The 20642-nt window shown below is 42.0% G+C and overlaps 1 protein-coding gene across 3 annotated transcripts in view; it reads right to left on the bottom strand.

Moving 5' to 3' along the window:
• Positions 1–1541: 1541 nt before the first annotated feature.
• PRSS23 (serine protease 23) overlaps positions 1542–20642 on the bottom strand; it is a 71738-nt gene continuing 52637 nt past the window's right edge. Inside the window, exon 2 of one of the 3 annotated variants that reach the window (XM_056561392.1) lies at positions 1542–3455. In XM_056561392.1, coding sequence (XP_056417367.1) covers positions 2322–3455 — 1134 coding nt within the window. In that variant the 3' untranslated portion in view covers positions 1542–2321. The remainder of the gene's footprint in view (positions 3456–20642) is intronic. The other 2 variants (XM_056561394.1, XM_056561393.1) reach the window with 2 other exon arrangements.

Below are 20642 nucleotides of genomic sequence, written 5' to 3'. Positions count from 1 at the left end.
AATTAAGAGGTATTATTGCTGAGGTAACTGAATGACTCTCAAAGCTCCTAGACAGGAGCTTTGCAGGAAGGATTTGGTTTGTTTTACAAATGCTCTGGTGGCAGGATAGATGTAAACCAGACGGCACTCTCGTAGCCCAAGACTTGGCCCGACATGAAGCAATTACAAGTAAAAATGGCGGAAATTCCATGCAAAGTCTATGGGACTTCGGGCATTTTGTCTCGTGATGGCGTCATGTCGGGCCAAGCCTCGGGCTACGAGAGTGCCGACCCAACTTTTTAAGCTTCAGGGGGGAGAAAATAATCATGTTGGAGATACACAATTCTTTTTAGAAAGGGCGTTTTGGGATAAGCCAAAAAAAAAAAAAAAAGGCAACCCTTTTCGTTCTAGTAATATAGCTGGAAACCAATGTTAGGAACCTACCATTTGTGGAAAAAACATCTACCCACTGTTTTATAGAGATGGTGAGATACATCTAGACAATGTTTTGAAATTTCCTTTATGTTCTTGTGTCGAGAACCACAGCTGTTAAAATTGGTGCCAAGATTAAAATTCTAAATCTCCAACGTTCTCCGGCAAAATAACTTTGTTTATTGGGCCCCATGTTTATTTCCAACAAAATAAATGCAAATTTATTTTTATTCTGGCTTTGATTCTTCTGAAAGTTTCTAAAACTTCTTCCAAACTGCCAGTGAGAACTTCCCTTTCCCAAAAAAAAAAAAAAAAAAAACATGTATTAAAAATAATAAAACATAAATAAACTGCTGGTTCAATGAATTCAACAAAAATGACATCTTTAGGCTTTGTTCGACAGTGTATTTTCAGGGGTCATTTATTTTTTTTAAATACGTCCGTAAAGTTGTAGAAAATGTATATCTGTATTTGCAAAATAATGTGCTCTATGAAAGTTTATGGGAAAATAGTTGTCTATGCACATGGTATATATTTAAAAAAAAAAAATTAAAAATGTTTTCATCCTTGTGAATAAGTGCCATGTCAAGTGACAAAGAGCACATTAATATTGCAAATACGGATTTTTACATTTTTTGCGGTTTTGCAGACGCATTTTATGTGAACATAGCTGAATACTACATTTAATATTCCATCTGTGCTCTGTACATCCTGAGATTAAAAGCTACTTACAGGAAAAATGGATAGTTAAAGTTTTTTTTTTTAATCAACTGGTGCCAGAAAGTTAAACAGATTTGTAAATTACGTCTATAAAAAAAATCTTAATCCTTCCAGTACTTATTAGCGGCTGTATACTACAGAGGAAATTCTTTTCTTTTGAGATTTCTTTTCTGTCAGGACCACAGTGCTCTCTGCTGACACCTTTGTCCATTTTAGGAACTGTCCAGAGCAGCACATGTTTCCTATGAGGATTTTCTTCTCCTCTGGACAGTTCCAGACATGGACAGAGGTGTCAGCAGAGAGCACTGTGGTCGTGACAGAAAAGAAATCCAAAAAGAAAAGAATTTCCTCTGTAGTATACAGCCACTAATAAGTACTGGAAGGATTACGATTTTTTTAATAGAAGTAATTTACAAATCTGTTTAACTTTCTGACATCAGTTGATAAAAAAAAAAAGTTTTCCACCAGAGTACCCCTTTAAAACTAAAATAAAAACTAAAAGGCTTTTCTCATTAACATCAGCAAAAAAAGAAACAAAAAAAAAACATTCAGTAGGAAAATAGCAATTTATAAAAAAAAAGACACATTTGCAGTCTTAAGGCTAAATTCACACTACATAAAAATAAAATACAAGCATATTTTATTTACCAGACTTTTTTTTTTTTGCTGTAATCTGCAAAATTTAAATGAAAAAAAATAAATGGCCACAAAAAAAAAAGAAAGAGGGGCTGAAAATGTAAATAACAAGTCAATAAAATATACTCGTAATTTTTACACAGTGTAAATTAGCCTTATCATGAAGCTGGAAAAAGTGCATATTATATATTATGGAGCAATGGGCAACCTTCTGATTCCCATTCAGCCTTTAAAGAAAGCCCCCAATCAATATGTGACTTTACGTGACAGTCTTCATTAGCTATGCTGAGGCTTCCAAGGAAGGAACAAAAGGCAACAACTTCATCCGTCGATACATGTCGGGTCCAATTCGTTTACTTATTAGTAGAATGAAAGAAGCTAAAGTCAAAATGCTCCCATTGTCATTCCATGTTGATGGACTCTCTCGTCTAGTTTGAAAAGCGAAGAAAAAAGATACGGTCACATTGGCTGCACAGTACATTCATTAATTAGCCTTTCGTATAACCAAAGAAAATTCTTGGAAATGTTTTGAAATTTTGGTTAGTAGAAGCCTACTATCCGTCTCTGCAATCTATATAATTTCCTTTGATCCAAAAGCAGATTTGCGCGTACTTAAGAGGTGTTATACGCACAGCTACATTAAAATCCTGTTTGTCACCATTTTTGTCCACCCATTGGTGCCCGGAAAAAATCCCAATAATCTTCCGCTCCCATCTCTGTTTGTCCCGTTTCCACATCCTGACATAAACTCCAGAACCGCTAGCTCCAGGCTGGGCATCGCATTGCTGGTAAAGTAGGTCGTAGGTTTCTTCCTTGACATCGCAGAATCGGTATACTAGGTTCCCTGGTCTATCGTTGTCAAAGCCAGAGAAGTGGATTTTTCCACCAGGTAACTGTCGACCAGTGGGACTGACACCGATCATCATGAATTTTCTTTTGTGGGGTTTTTTGAGTTCCAACAAAGCATAGTCGTAATCCATGCCGATATCGTTGGCATTGCCTTTAATCCATCCTTTTGGGACATGGGTTCTTTTCACCCGAATCCATTGGAATTTCATTTTTTCCAAATTCGATTGGCTGACACCTTTACCACCGTCTTTGAATTTTGGTTTTAGGAATCCCACTCTTAGCTTCTGTGCCCCCTTGACATAATTTTTACCATCGTGAATACAGTGGGCAGCTGTAAGTACATGCTTCTCCGCCACCAATGTGCCGGTGCAACCCGTGGACAACTTTACTGATGTTGAAAAGGGATAATTGAGTAAGAAGTTTTTCCCATAAATATTAAATCTGCTGTCGTACCCATAGATTTGCCTTTTACGACGGGATTTAGCATTGCTTCTTTCACCATCTGCATTGTTGGCCAAGACATAAATTCCCACTTCCGTTAAAGTGCGGCTCCCGTTGGCATACAAGGTTTCGTAGGCCATGTTGTCTTTCAGTTCATTCAAAGTAGGCATGGGGAAGTGCTTGTGGCATTGTGCACCACATGAGCCTGGTACATCAAGCCTTGGTTCTGCATTAAACAGAGGTTTCTCCAGACCAGTGGTCGACTGAGGAAGAACAACAGGAACTTTGTATGTTGGCCAAGTTGGTTTCAAATTGGATCCCTGAGAGTCCACATAGGAGATCAGGAACAGGAGGACACAAGCTGCAGACACTTTTACTGCCATGTTTATGTCTTCAATCTACAAATAATGAAAGTAATTTGTTAATATTATAGGAATAAACTATAATAGTATTATTAATCAACAAAGACATTAATGACATTAAGTAAACGAGTAAACATTGGCAAAACTACAAGGTTAGAAGGTTCCTAAGAAACCAAGAAATTAACCCCTTTCCAGATGGAGGTCAGGTGCCGTTATTGGTGACTATGGATGATAACAGGTTGGGCATGGACAACTGAATGAGGTTCCATGTTATGGTATGAAGCTCCCTAGTTACTTGACACAGCCTGTCTGTGAGAATTATCCCCAATTGTGACATTGCCTGCATCTGTGTGCTCTCTATGGTGCGACATGACTGCATGCATGATCTCTATGGTCTGACGCCACTGTGTGCATCATCACTGTACTGACACCACTATGTGCAAAATATCTATGCCGTAACATCACTGTGTGCATTATCCCTAATAGTGCAACATTATATTGTGTATTATCTGTGTGATTGGACACCACTGTGTGCATTATCTTTATGGTGTAATATCACTTTGTGCACCAACTTTTTAGATACATTTTACATTCATTTATTACATTACAGAATGAATTAACCCCTGTACTCAGTCATCACGACTAGTGTTGCTCACGAATATTCGCAATTCGAATATTATTCGCGAATATCGCATATTCGCGAATTCGCGAATTTCGCGAATATAGCGCTATATATTCGTAATTACGAATATTCGTTATTTTTTATTTATTTTTTTTTTTTTTCCACAGTACACATCACAGTGATCACCCCTCTCTGCTTCCAGCTTGTGTGGTGTAAAGAAGGCTCTAATACTACTGTGTGAGACTGGCGTGTGAAAATTCGCATATGCGAAAATTAGCATATGCTAATTTTCGCATATGCGAATTTCCGCGTATGTTAATTTTGTATATGCTAATATGCACATATGATAGTTTTCGCATACGCGAATTTGCGCATACGCGAAAATAAAACGGGAGTATAACGAATATGCGAATATTCGCGAATATATGGCGAATATTCGTCCATATATTCGCGAATATTCGCGAATTCGAATATGGCCTATGCCGCTCAACACTAATCACGACCTGCAACATATCTATGATGTGATATGGCTGTGTGTATTATCCCTGTACTGCCACATCACCTTGTGCATTATGTGTATGCTGTGACATCACTGTGTACATAGACTCTGTGTCATGCATAATGCTTATACATGCGGAACTCATTGCTGGTGTACTGAGGCTCCATTCCTAATTTTGCTGTTAGGTTCCATGGTAACTTGTTATTTAAATGGCATGTGATGAAGAACTGGTGTAGATTGCTAAACTTATAAAATCAATAAAGAGTCAAGGAGGTGGAGCCTAGCTGCTCAAGTTCCACAGCCTTGCATGCCTCCTCACTTGCCCATACTTCTGAATCCTACTGTGATTGACATACAGTGACTTGTACATTAATCAAGGAGGGACTGAGAGGAAAGGGCAAGTGAGGAGGTGTGAAAGGATGTGGCACTTGAGCAACTAGGCTCCACCTCCTTGACACTTTGCTGATTTCTAAGTTTGGCAATCACCACAAGCTCCAGTTACAGTTTCTTGTATGCCCTAACAGCTATCCAACCCTATTTACAGCTCTTAGCAGCAAATAAAGGTGGCAGGTTCCCTTTAAAGGGGTACTCCGCTGCTCAGCATTTGGAACAAACTGTGCCGAACGCTGGAGCCGGGAGTTCGTGATGTCATAGCCCTGCCCCCTCATGACATCACGCCCTGCCCCCTCAATGCAAGTCTATGGGAGGGGGCGTGGTAGCTGCCACGCCCCCTCCCATAGACTTGCATTAAGGGGGTGGGGCATGATGGCATGAGGGGGTGGGGCTATGACATCACGAGCTCCAGCGTTCAGAACAGTTTGTTCCAAACGCTGAGTAGCAGAGTACCCCTTATTGGTCTACATAGTAAAAAAAAATTCCTTGCTTGCACACCTTCTGCCTTCTCGCCCCAGGGTCTTTTGTTGTACCAATCAAACATTGATGTCTTACACTTGTCCTTGTCCTTGAGACCTACTTTATCAAGGAATATGAGGGCTAGTCCGTAAAGGGGTTGTACAGAATAAGAATAACATGTCTTCTCCAGAAACAGCGCCACGCCTATTTAGAGGTTGTGTGCGGAATTGCAGCTCAGCACTATTAATATAAAGGGACCTAAACTGTAATATTGCACACAATCTATAAACAGGCATGGCGCTGTGTTTGGAAGAAAGCAGCCACGTTTTTTTCTAATCACGTAGTTGTGATTTTTTAGAGAGCGTTTTGCATAGGGGTTAATGCAATGACATACGATACGCGCCAACTGCAGCATCACAACCTCTGTTCACGTATGTAAAAAAAATCACATTCCGGGTATTTTTTTTCTTAAGTTCTGTGCTCTAGGTCAAACTTTTGGAGTGTTGACATTTGTACCTCGAGGCCATGCTCCCATGTTTACAGCCCACCAACAGAGCACAAAATTGTATGTATCCTTCAGACCAGAGGTTAATGGGCGCATCATATGGCGCAGCTACGCCTGACACAGGGCACGATTTATGGCCGTGTTATTACTCCATTACATGGGAAAGTCAAGAGCGGGAGGCTCCTAGGATCAGAGGGTCTATAGGATGTTAAAAAAAAGGGGAACGTTAAGGGGGATATTTATTATTTTCAGTGTTTTGGTGTGCCATGATGCACGTATTCTGCGCAATTTCAACCCTTTAAGGACCAAGCCCATTTTAACCTTAAGGACCAGGCCAATTTTATTTTTGCGTTTTTGTTTTTTCCTCCTCGCCTTCTGAAATCCATAACTCCTTTATATTTCCATCTACAGACCCATATAAGGGCTTGTTTTTTTGCGTGACCAATTGTACTTTTACCATAAAATGTACGGCGAACCCCCACAAAAAAATTTTAGCGAGGAAATTTTAATGAAAACCACAATTTTGTACATTTTGGAGGGTTTTGTTTTCACACTGTACACTTTACGGTAAAAATGACGTGTTCTTTATTCTGTGGGTCAATACGATTAAAATGATACCCATGGCTAGATACTATCATTTTTCCATTTATAGGGCGGTATGAGGGCTTATTTTTTGCGCCGTCATCTGTACTTTTTATCAATACCACATTTGCATATATAAAACTTTGAGATAATTTTTTATTAATTTTTTTTAATAAAATGTGACAAAAAAAGCTGCATTTTTGGACTTTTTTTTATTTTTTCCGTTTACATCATTCACCATGCGGTTAGTTTTTTATTTTTTTTTTACGTTTACGTCATTCACCATACGGATAGTTCAGACATTTACGCATGTGGCGATACCAAATATGTTTATAAAAAAAAAATTACGCTTTTTGGGTAAAATGGGAAAAACTGACAATTTTCATTTTTATTGGGCGAGGAGATTTTTCACTTTTTTTTACATTTTTCAACTTTATTTTTTACACTTTTTATGTCCCCATAGGGGACTATCTACAGTAATCCTTTGATTGCTAATACTGTTCAGTGCTGCATAGGACATAGCACTGGTCAGTATTATCGGCTATCTTCTGCTCTGGTCTGCTCGATCTCAGACCAAAGCAGGAGACGCCGGGAGACGGCCGGAGCAAGGTGAGGGGACCTCCGGCCGCCATGCTGGATGATGGGATCGCCGCGGCAGCGCTGCGGGCGATCCGATCATCCATTCAAAGTACCGCACTGCCGCAGATGCCGTGATCTGTATTGATCACGGCATCTGAGGGGTTAATGGCGGACATCCACGCGATCGCGGATGTTGGCCATTACCGGCGGGTCCCCGGCTGCTGCTAGCAGCCAGGACCTGCCGTGTATGACGCAAGCACCGTTCCAATGCTCTCGGTCATACACAGGACGTAAATGGTCGTCCTGGTGTGCGAAGTCCCGCCAAACCAGGACGTACATTTACGTCCGTGGTCGTTATGGGGTTAAGGGTCTATCAGGGACTAGAGTTACCTATGAGTGATACGCCTTGTAGTACATTATAGCCAATTGTAAAGTGTGATATTACGTTGCAGTTTGGTGCTCAAAACTGTGCAGGGGGCGCACATGCTACACTTTCACAGCTATGGGCAAAAAAACAAGCAGAATTTGGGAGATTATTAGCCCCCTTATATGGAAAGTGACTGTGGGGAGGACACCTTGGAAAGTGGAGATGGTGGTAAAGCCCCAGGATCAGGAAACCATTACAGAACCAATGGCTTTTACCAGTAAGAACATGTGACCAAACCCCCAAAATGAAGCTGCTGATGAATCCTCCTTTTAACCCCTTTTTGGCTGTGTCCACACGAGGCGTTTGATTAGAGGTACTGCCACTAGTTACTTCACAATTTTACAAAACTGCGTTAAAAATGTCACTATTGGCTGTAAAAATTGCACAGTTTTTACCACGATTTTGCTGGTAATTAGTGTGAACACAGCCTCAAAGGAGTTATCCAGAACTTATCTTCCATGCTGTAGATGCAGAGAACCCGTTTATAGTAAAGTCTATAGACCATTCAACGAACGGCAAAGTCTCAGACATTTGCAATAGTCAATGAAAACAAGTTACAGGTTCTCTGTTAACAGGGTTTATTACTTTAAAGTAAACATTGTCAGGGGGGGGCGTGGGATTTGCACGATTTTAGACATTTTGTGGTCTCTAAACTGTGGACCTCCAGATGTTCCATAGGCTGGTGGTCTATAAACTGTGGACCCCCAGATGTTCCATAGGTCAGTGGTCTCCAAACTGTGGACCTCCAGATGTTCCATAGGTCAGTGGTCTCTAAACTGTGGACCTCCAGATGTTCCATAGGTCAGTGGTCTCTAAACTGTGGACCTCCAGATGTTCCATAGGTCAGTGGTCTCTAAACTGTGGACCTCCAGATGTTCTGTAGGCCAGTGGTCTCTAAACTGTGGACGTCCAGATGTTCCTTAGGTCAGTGGTCTCCAAACTGGGGACCTCCAGATGTTCCATAGGTCAGTGGTCTCTAAACTGTGGACCTCCAGATGTTCCATAGGTCAGTGGTCTCTAAACTGTGGACCTCCAGATGTTCCATAGGTCAGTGGTCTCTAAACTGTGGACCTCCAGATGTTCCATAGGCCAGTGCTCTCTAAACTGTGGATGTCCAGATGTTCCTTAGGTCAGTGGTCTCCAAACTGGGGACCTCCAGATGTTCCATAGGTCAGTGGTCTCTAAACTGTGGACCTCCAGATGTTCCATAGGTCAGTGGTCTCCAAACTGTGGACCTCCAGATGTTCCTTAGGTCAGTGGTCTCTAAGCTGTGGACCTCCAGATGTTCCATAGGTCAGTGGTCTCCAAACTGTGGACCTCCAGATGTTCCTTAGGTCAGTGGTCTCTAAGCTGTGGACCTCCAGATGTTCCATAGGTCAGTGGTCTCCAAACAGTGGACCTCCAGATGTTCCTTAGGTCAGTGGTCTCTAAGCTGTGGACCTCCAGATGTTCCATAGATCAGTGGTCTCCAAACAGTGGACCTCCAGATGTTCAATAAGTCAGTGGTCTCCAAACTGTGGACCTCCAGATGTTCCATAGGTCAGTGGTCTCCAAACTGTGGACCTCCAGATGTTCCATAGGTCAGTCGTCTCCAAAATGTGGACCTCCAGATGTTCCATAGGTCAATGGTCTCCAAGCTGTGGACCTCCAGATGTTGCAAACTGCAACACCCAGCATGCCCGGACAGCCAACGGCTGTCCGGGCATGCTGGGAGTTGCAGTTTTGCAACATCTGGAGGTCCACAGTTTGGAGACCACTAGCCTTAAACCTTACAGATCTAGACTCTATAGGGTTATAGGCTTTATTTTTTTGTAAAATCCCCTAAAACCGGACAATCTTTCATTTCATAAGCCCAGACCCTAATTCCACTGCCCCCTCATGTCCGTATGAGTCACTTCAGCTTCCATGAGAAAATTCATGTGAAAAATGAATGGAAATTCCCTTCTACATATCTCTAAAACTATTATATCCTAAAAAAAAAAAAAATTCTAGAATATTATTTGCAAAAATACCAAATATCGGTGAAAAAACTTCCAGTGCCCCCTGGGGCTCCAACCAGGCTTAGACTATACAGGGAACGTCTTAAGACACTCAGCAATTACACTGTCAATGTGGTATAAGATGATTATACAGACACAAGATGATCTCTGACAAGTTCGGCTACAGATATAGCATAATAGTTATTATAAATAATATAATAGTTGTTTTCTGGCCCATAGGGGGTGTGATTATAGGAATTATCGTCAATGGGATAGCATTAGAGTAGTTAGTACCGGTATTAATTTTAGTTTTATGGGACATTTATCTAAATAGATTGGAAAAGTATTATGTATGTGTTTTTTTTTTACAGAGGTGTGTGGTGTATTTAGAAAAATTTACAATTGCATTACTAACAAAATATATGGCAATACCTACATTACCCTGTAGGGGGCAGCAATGCACACAGAAGTTAGAACATTTTGATGCAATCATGTCCCCCTCAATGTGATTGACAGCTACCTAAACAGAGGGCCAGGACTCTGCCGGACAATGGAGATCTCCCTGTCATCCTATGTTAACCCTTTTAATCTCACGATCAAAGTTGATCATGGGGTCTGAAGGGGCTAAAATTAAGTGGCCGGTCGGTTGTAGGGGCAGATGGGGACCTCCGCAATTAAATCAAGGGGTACTGATTATTGAAGACCGAGACCGGAGGGGTTCTACCTGCCTGTATGTCGTCAGATCGGCACTCGGAAAATACAGACAGCCTTGGCAGCCTGTAAAAGTAGAGCCCCAATCACACTGATCAATGCTGTTATATGGCAGACTGTATAAGTAGAGCACCGATAACACTGATCAATGCTGTAAAATAGCCGGTTAGTTGTAGGAGTAGATCAGGACCTGCGCTATTAAATCACGGGGTACTGATTATTGAACATGAAGGCCAGAGGGTTCTGCCTGCCTCCATGTCATCAGATCAGCGCTCTGAACACACAGGCAGTCTTGGCAGCCTGTATAAGTAAAGCCCCGATAACACTGATCAATGCTGGGATATGGCAGCCTGTATAAGTAGAGCACTGATAACACTGATCAATGCTGTGCTATGGCAGCTTGTATAAATAGAGCACCGATAACACTGATCAATGCTGTGCTATGGCAGCCTGTATAGAGCACCGATAACACTGATCAATGCTATGCTTTGGCAGCATGTATAAGTAGAGCACAGATAACACTGATCAATGCTGTGCTATGGCAGCCTGTATAGAGCACCGATAACACTGATCAATGCTATGCTTTGGCAGCCTGTATAAGTAGAGCACAGATAACACTGATCAATGATGTGCTATGGAAGCCTGTATAGAGCACCGATAACACTGATCAATGCTATGCTAAATAATAAAAAAAAAAAACTAAAATAAACATAAACACATGTGATGTTAATGAAACCGCATGATGAATTACGCAAACATAAAAAAAATACCATAGAGTCCAGAATTGCTGATTGTTTTTATCACCTATATAAAAAAAGGGCTGTCTGGGCTTGCTGGGAGTTGTAGTTTTGCAACAGCTGGAGGCGTGCTGGTTGGGAAATACTGCCCTATTGACTTTGGTCATAAACATCTGGCTGCAGTATTTTTGAACTAAAAAAAGAAAGAAAGAAACAACTAAACACTGCAAATAAAGTGTATTTTATTTATTTATGTATTTATTTACTTATTTATTTGTTTGTTTGTATTTATTTACTCATTTATATTCATTCATTTAATTATTTATGTTTTTTTTATGTACTTATATTTATTGATTTATGTTTTAACAAATTCCCCCATATACAAGCTTTATGTACTTTAAGTAAAAAATCAAGCTAAGAAGCAGAGGGTCCCGGGCACGATAAACGTCTTTGCTAAGTCAACACAAACTTTAGTAATAAATCCTTGAAATTGAGGCTCACTTTGCTATAAATGTATTCTTATTGTTATTGTAAAGCCGCTGGTAAAATTCCAGGGGGGACGTTCCGTGGCGGATGTATAGGATGTTGCTGAGTAAACTTCACGCCTATTAGATACAATAAAGTATCTTAATGAGATCTTCTAGAATAGTCTCCAATAACCCAATAACCTGCTGGCAGGAATTTCCCCCGACCCCGAGCGTAGCGAATCATTTCTCTGCCTTGTTGCTTTTCTGCCGGACACAATAGTTTTTTCTTTCCTAAAATGTCATGTAAAGTCATCCAGGCGTCACTAGACTCTAGAATGGTGGACATCACAGCATAGGTCTACAACCACCAGAATAGGACAGGATAATGGTCTCCATTCTAGGCCTCTCAATCAGGTGCAAAACTAAAACTCTAATCAGCACAGACGGGGGTTCTTTACTGTAAGAGCAGTGATTATGGGGAACTCAGTAAAAGAGTTAAAAAGGGCCTGGATGCATTTCCTTTTTATGATGATTATTTATTTATTTATTTATTTATTTATTTTTAGAACCCTTAGACAGGGGCTGTAAAGTAAGTGAAGTTCATAATATAGTGTCTGTACCTGTGTTTGATAACTGATCTCAGAATTCTTATGTGATCTTTGCCCCGATGTTCATTTTTAGCAGCATACAAAATGAGTGCTATATCGGGCCTGTCCCAGGTTGCAGTGCAATCAGGGCCGGCCTTAGGGGTGTGGGAGCTGTGCGGCTGCACAGGGCGCCATAGCAACAGGGGTGACGGGCGGCTGACACAGCTCGCACCAGGAAAATGTAATTTGTATTGCCCGACGTACAGTTCCGGTGTGAGGTGCCAGGCAGGTAACTTCTTAAGACATTCAGCGTTGCTTCGGGCAAGCAGCGCTAAATGCCAGTGTAATGAAGAATACTGTGCCCTGTATAGCAGAATGTGACCCTCCGCACAGGGACACAGTTTTCTGCTTTGCTGGCCGCTCCCTCTCATTCCATTCCCACTACCCTCCCTCAACTGTGTCCCTATGCGGAGGGTCACATTCCGCTTCAGGGCACAGTTTTCTTCATTACACAGGGAGGTTTCACTTACCCCGCCCTCCTCCGCATCTCTGGTTGGCTGGCCAGCCCGAGTCTGAAGAGGGATGTCGCACATGTCAGGCCGACACCGGAGAGGAGAATGCAGTGCAGGACAGGTAAGTGTGTCTATGTTTGTGTTTGTGTGTGTGCATGTGTGGGTGTCTGTGTGTGTGTGTGTGTGTGTGTGTGTGTGTGTTTGTGTGTGTGTGAGTCCGGGGGGGGGACCTGCTTCTACCTAATGTGGGGAACCTGCTTCTACCTAATGTGGGGAACCTGCTTCTACCTAATGTGGGGAACCTGCTACTACCTAATGTGGGGAACCTGCTACTACCTAATGTGGGGAACCTGCTACTACCTAATGTGGGGAACCTGCTTCTACATAATGTGGGGAGCCTGCTACTGCCTAATGTGGGGAACCTGCTACTACCTAATTTGGGGAACTATACTGCACCTAATGTGGGGGAACTATACTGCCAACCTAATGTGGGGGAACTATACTGCACCTAATGTGGGGGAACTATACTGCACCTAATGTGGGGGAACTATACTGCCAACTATACTGCACCTAATGTGATAGAACTATACTGCACCTAATGTGGGGGAACTATACTGCACCTAATGTGGGGGAACTATACTTCACTTAATGTGGGGAACTATACTGCACCTAATGTGGAGAGCTATACTGCACCTTATGTGGGGGAACTGTACTGCATCTGATTAAGGGGGCAGGGGACTGGTGAAGGGGTGCATCGGACTGATTAAGGGGGTAGGGGAATGATTAAATATAAAAAAATATATATTTGTCACAAACATTTTTTTCCTCTTTGTGTACATTTATGGGGGGCGCCACAGGGCTAGCTCGCACAGGGCGCCTGAACACCTAAGGCCAGTCCTGAGTGCAATGTCCGAGACTTTACATTACAAGTCAGGTGTTGAAAGGGAGCGTGTCTGTGCTTCAGTGGGTGGAGCGACTGCTGGGTAGGGGGAGATATCATTCTCTACAGGGCTGCAGGGAATTGTAGTTTCAATTACAGCACGCATGGAAGGGAGCTCAGCTGTGCTGCCAGTACGATGGGAGGGGTGGCTAATGTGTGGAAGGGAGAAAAGTGCCTCACACTTACAAACAAGGGATCCTGGGACTTAAAGTTGGAGGGAGGGAACTCCAATAGGAAATAGCCATTTTACTAATGGAAAGCAGCAGAGTTATGGTGGACTCACAACACAGTCATTTAGTCCCAAGAGAAGCACGGATCCTTCCTAAGCATGTCCATTACTGTCTGGCAAGTGAGTTCTAAAGTCACCTTATGGTGGAGAACTCCTTTAAAGCAACAAATCTGCAGTCTGGAGAAGGCCCCTTCACACATGAGACAGCTGGAGCAATATCTTATGAGGAGCGGGCCAAGATACCTGGAGACAGGTGCAGAATTTCATCGTGAAATCTCTAGATTCCACTGACTGCCCCCAAAATATTACATTCAGGGGAACCATCATTTTTGTCCAGGACAGTTCCATTATTTTGTTTTTCAGAATTATTCTGTTGAACCACAATTCACAAGCAATGTCTGATTTCCATCAGGTAATTTTTTTGTAAAAAAAAAATTTTCAATGGAAGGTACCAACCATTTTGTCCATCTTTGTAAGTGTCTGGCCTGCTTGAAGCGCTCAGACCCTCATCATCTGAGACAAACTAGCCTCGAGAGAGGCGGCCCATTCTGCCAATCACCGGCCACTGCAATGTCGCCCCCTCAGCCAATGATTGGTGGAGCGGGCTGTCAGCTTAAACCGGGAGTGATCAGCTGTGATCTATGAGGTACAAGATCAGCAAGTGCTCTCTTTCCCTACAGTGCCTCCACAGGATAAATGAGGTATTACAGGCATTTCCAGTTAAATCAGTTGTGTTTATGTGTAACACATAGACATGTTGGATCCTCCAGAGAGAGATAGGGAGAAATTACTTTTAGCTGCTATATATATACTAGCTCAATGTTTTTTTTCAAACAGTGTGCCTCCAGCTGTTGCAAAACTACAACTCCCAGCCTGCCCGGACAGCCGAAGGCTGTCCGGGCAGGCTGGGAGTTGTAGTTTTGCAACAGCTGGAGGCACACTGTTTGAGAATCACTACTTTACTTAATAAATGAAAAGGTAGCCCCCTTTATAAACTTAGCATTCCCCAATGGGTTTTCTAAGAAGGTATAAAGCCTTCAGACATACAGTCCAGACAATATTTGTTTTCGCTATGAAGAATGTCAAACAGGTAGAGTAGGGCGGAAAAAGACAGGATCTAGTTATTGTTCAGGGATATCAATACCGATATGACGTAGTCAAGGTCAGTCTGAATAGTTATCAGGAATGTACAGGGGACAAAACAGACCTGGAGAAGATAAAGTCATGGACACAGCGACAATAACACCGTCATGGCTGGATGTCATTGTATAGTACACAGAGAACCCTACAAACTGCAACATAACCTGAACACTAGACGTGACTATAATTCTAATTTATTACGATAATATTAAACATAGAACACTACAATTACATACACTCAACATGGCCATAATACAATTCTATTATACTATATACATAAAACACTACAACCCCCAACATGATCCAGACACCCAGGATAATACAATTCTATTATACTATATACATAGAATACTACAACCCCCAACATGATCTTAACACTGAACACGACCATAATACAATTCTATTATACTAAATACATAAAACACTACAACTCCCAACATGATCCAAACACTAAACACGACCATAATAAAAATCTAATAAACTATATACATAGAACACTACAACCCCCAACATGATCCAGACACTCAAAACAACGATAATACAATTCTATTATACTATATACATAGAACACTACAACCCCCAACATGATCCAAACACTCAACCTGGCCATAATACAATTCTAATAAACTATATACATAGAACACTACAACCCCCAACATGATCCAAACACTCAACACGACCATAATAACATTCTAATAAACTATATACATAGAACACTACAACCTCCAACATGATCCAAACACTCAACACGACCATAATAACATTCTAATAAACTATATACATAGAACACTACAACCCCCAACATGATCTAAACACTGAACATGACCATAATACAATTCTATTACACTAAATACATAAAACACTACAACCCCCAACATGATCCAAACACTCAACCTGGCCATAATAAAATTCTAATAAACTATATACATAGAACACTACAACCCCCAACATGATCCAAACACTCAACAGGACCATAATAACATTCTAATAAACTATATACATAGAACACTACAACCCCCAACATGATCTAAACACTGAACATGACCATAATACAATTCTATTATACTAAATACATAAAACACTACAAACCCCAACATGATCCAAACACTCAACACGACCATAATAAAATTCTAATAAATTATATACATAGAACACTACAACCCCCCATGATCTAAACACTGAACACGACCATAATACAATTCTAATAAACTATATACAGTGGCGCAAAAAAGTATTTAGTCAGCCACCAATTGTGCAAGTTCTCCCACTTATAAAGATGAGGGAGGCCTGTAATTTTCATCATAGGTTATAACCTCAACAATGAGAGACAGAATGAGAAAAAAAATATATAAAATCACATTGTCTGATTTTTATGGTTAATTATGGTGAAAAATAAGTATTTGGTCACCTACAAACAAGAAAGATTTCTGTCTCTCACAGACCTGTAACTTCTTCTTTAAGAGTCTCCTCTGTCCTCCACTCATTACCTGTATTAATGGCTCCTGTTTGAACTTGTTATCAGTAGAAAATACACCTGTCCACAGCCTCAAACAGTCACACTCCAAAGTTCACTATGGCCAAGACCAAAGAGCTGATGAAGGACACCAGAAACAAAATTGTAGACCTGCACCAGGCTGGGAAGACTGAATATACAATAGGCAAGCAGCTTGGTGTGAAGAAATCAACTGTGGGAGCAATTATTAGATAATGGAAGACATACAAGACCACTGATAATCTTCCTCGATCTGGGGCTCCACACAAGATCTCACCCTGTGGTGTCAAAATGATCACAAAAATGGTGAGCAAAAATCACGTAACCACACAGGTGGGACCTAGTAAATGACCTGCAGAGAGCTGGGACCAAAGTAACAAAGGCTACCATCAGTAACACACTATGCCGCCCGGGATTTAAAGCATGCATTGCCAGACATGTCCCCCTGCTTAAGCCAGTACATGTCTGGGCCCGTCTGAAGTTTGCTAGAGAGCATTTGGATGATCCAGAAGAGGATTGGGAGAATGTCATATGGTCAGATGAAACCAAAGTAGAACTTTTTGGTAAAAACTCAACTTGTCGTGTTTGGAGGAGAAAGAATGCTGAGTTGCATCCAAAGAACATTTTGAAGGATTGGGGTGGAAACATCATGCTTTGGGGCTGTTTTTCTGCTAAGGGACCAAGATGACTGATCCGTGTAAAGGAAAGAATGAATGAGGCCACGTATTGTGAGATTTTGAGTGAAAACCTCCTTACATCAGCAAGGGCATTGAAGATGAAACGTGGCTGGGTCTTTCATCATGACAATGATCCCAAACACACCACCCGGGCAATGAAGGAATGGCTTTGTAAGAAGCATTTCAAGGTCCTGGAGTGGCCTAGCCAGTCTCCAGATCTCAACCCCATAGAAATCCTTTGGAGGGAGTTGAAAGTCCGTGTTGCCCAGCAACAGCCCCAAAAATCACTGCTCTAGAGGAGATCTGCATGGAGGAATGGGCCAAAATACCAGCAACAGTGTGTGAAAACCTTGTGAAGACTTACAGAAAGCGTTTGACCTCTGTCATTGCCAACAAAGGGTATATAACAAAATATTGAGATGAACTTTTGTTATTGACTAAATACTTATTTTCCACCATAATTTGCAAATAAATTCTTTAAAAATCAGACAATGTGATTTTATGGATTTTTTTCTTATTATGTCTCTCATAGTTGAGGTATACCCATAATGACAATTACAGGACTCTCTCATCTTTTTAAGTAGGAGAACTTGCACAATTGGTGGCTGACTAAATACTATGTTGCCCCACTGTACATAGAACACTACAACCCCCAACATGATCCAAAGATTTTACACAATCATAATACAAATTTATTATACTCTATAGATAGAACACTACAACCCCCAACAAGATTCAACCTGACCATAATACAATTCTTTTATACTATATACATAGAGCACTACAACTCCCAACATGAGCCGACCGCTGGCCAAGACCTTAATACCATTTCATTGGAGTTTCTTTCGAAAACAGCGCCACACCTGTCCTCTGGTTGTGTGTGGTATTACAACTTGGCTCTATTCACTTCAAAGTAACTGAGCTGCAATACAACAAAAAACCTGTGGACAGGGGTGGCGCTGTTTTTGGAAGAAATTAGCTCTGTTGATAGGGGGAAATTCAAGGCAACATCTGCAAGCGACGGTCCGTACCCTATAAATAAAGTGAGTCATCTGCCGGCCCGGCACAGCAGTACGGTGATGTACTTTCCTGGCAGACTTCACGGAGGATCAGGTTGGCAGCCAAGTAGCTGAACAATACTTCAGCCCAGAACAAAGGTTTAAGAGGAGACAAGTTGCGCTGTTACCTAAAATGTGGAAATCCTTCCCCGAGGCGCAAATGTGGCAGCGCAGCATGAATATACTGTGAGGTAATACTTCCTGAGTCATTCACCTCTCCCCAGTCTGGAAACAGAGCATATAAAGGGGAACCCCAGGTCTAAAGAGTTATTCTTATTGCCTTTATACATTATGGCAGTGTTTCCTAATCCGAGCATGCGACAAAAAATGGCAATTCTTTAGTTTTATTTTTTATTTTTTTTACACCATTCACTGTATGGAATAAAAACCAAAATGTCTATTTTAATAGTTTGTTTCCGTGGCAATACTAAAGTATTTTTTATTTTATTTATTGATTAATTATTTTTTTTTATTTAAAATATATGGGAAAAGAATGTGATTTTAAGAAATTTTTAGGGGAGGAATTTATGTTTAAAAAGGTGAGGATTTGCATAGATCAATAATACAAGTGAATATATAAGAAACTTTGTGATATATTTTATTAGACAAAAATGCTTCTTTCTCCTGTTATCAAACTTTTAATCTCTCCTGTGAGACTGTATTCCACTCTGAAAATCAGCTCAGCTTTGTTCTGTGTCTGCAAGACAAGCAATGTAAGTCTATGGAGGAGGAAGAAGGGAGCTACACTCGTCAGCTCTGGGAGAACTGCAAATTAGAGATAAAGCATACAGAGCAGAAATCAGTTAAAAGATATATACAAGTTATATAAGGGGCAGAAATAGTGCTGCTTCTCATGTACACACACAGGACCTATCCTGCTTATCCTGAAAAGTCACCTGAAATGACAGGAACGCTTCAAGAGCCTATTCCCCACAGTAATGAATAACAGCAGTTTATGGGTCTCTTCTAGGAATGACCGTACCGGCCTATAATATCCTACAATAAATACCAAGTATATTAGGGCAAAAGTTGAGAGAGAGGGCAAAAGTGTTAAAAAAAGGCTAAATATACCTCGTCTGATAATGGAAATAAAGGAGCGCCTCTGACTGGAAACTCTTTATGCTAGGAAAATAATGTTTCCTTCTATGAAACCATCTTGTCCCAAAATTGACTTTTTCCATCACATCAAAGGTCCCAAAAAATACACCCTCCTGACCCTGGAGCTACACAGACTGCATCAATGCTAAAAATATACAGAGTGCTTAACCTCTTAAGGACCAATGACGTTGTGGAACGTCATGGCACCCTGGGCTTTAAGGACCAATGACGTTCCACAACGTCATGGCATTTTCCGGTCCCTGCCGCACGCCGGGCAGAGATCGGAACCGGATGCCTGCTGAAATCCTTCAGCAGGCATCCAGGGCAAACGCCCTTGCAATCTGCAGCGATACCGGGCTGATCGGGTCTCTGGGACCCGACCGCCCGGTAATTTTGCATGATCCCGGCTGTCACAGACAGCCAGGACCATGCTGGAGGCTAGGAGCGAGGTGGCAAGCCTGCCACCTTCTCCGATCCCCTGCGATTCTTCGGTTAATTAACCGACCAATCGCAGGGGGGGGGGGGGGGCGGTTACTTCCTCTGACCCTGCCTGGCCCCTGGAAGTCCGGAGAGGACAGGAGGAAGACCGGAGGACGCGGCGGGGGACGGGGGAGTGCTGGGGACCGGCCCCGGTACTTACCTCGTCCCTGAACACCCGGATCCAGACGATGAAGACGGCGGCGGTGACAGGTGAGTTGAACTTCAGCCGCGGTCGGGCCCTTTACAGCAATGCACGTCGCCGTAAAGCGACATGCATTGCTGTATTGGGACCCTGTATACTACAACTCCCAGCATGCCCAGACAGCCCTTATCATCTGGGCATGCTGGGAGTTGCAGTTTTGCAACATCTGGAGGTCCACAGTTTGGAGACCACTGTGCCCTTCCAGATGTTGCAAAACTACACATCCTCAGCATGCCCTTACTGTCCAGGCATGCTGGGAGTTGTAGTTCTGTAACATCTGGCCCTTCAGATGTTGCAGAACTACAACTCCCAGCATGCCTGGACAGTTTTGGCATACTGGGAGTTCTAGTTTTGCAACATTTGGAAGGGCACAGATTGGGAACCAATGTATTAGTGGTCTGCAAACTGTAGTCCTCCAGATGTTGCAAAACTACAACTCCAAGCATGCTGGGAGTTGTAGTTTGTCAACATCTGGCTCTAAAAATGTTGCCGAACTACTACTTCCAGCATGCCTGAGAATGTTTGGGAGTAGTGGTTTTGCAACAACTGGAGGCACACTGGTTGGGAAACATTGTCTGTTTCCTAACTCAGTGTTTCCCAACCCGTGTGCCTCCAGCTGTTGCAAAACTATAACTACCAGCATGCACTGATAGACTGTGCATGCTGGGAGTTGTAGTTTTGCAACAGCTGGAGGTTCCCCCCCTGTGAATGTACAGGGTACATTCACATGGGCAGGGGGCTTACAGTGAATATCAGGCTGCAAGTTTGCGATGCAGCAAATTTTGCGCGGCAGCTCAAACTCGCAGCGGGAAACTCGCTGTAACCCCCCGCCCATGTGACTGTACCCT

Source organism: Hyla sarda, chromosome 2 (assembly GCF_029499605.1).
Source record: "Hyla sarda isolate aHylSar1 chromosome 2, aHylSar1.hap1, whole genome shotgun sequence".
Taxonomy (NCBI): Eukaryota; Metazoa; Chordata; class Amphibia; order Anura; family Hylidae; genus Hyla; species Hyla sarda.
This window is presented reverse-complemented; position numbering and strand designations above follow the sequence as displayed.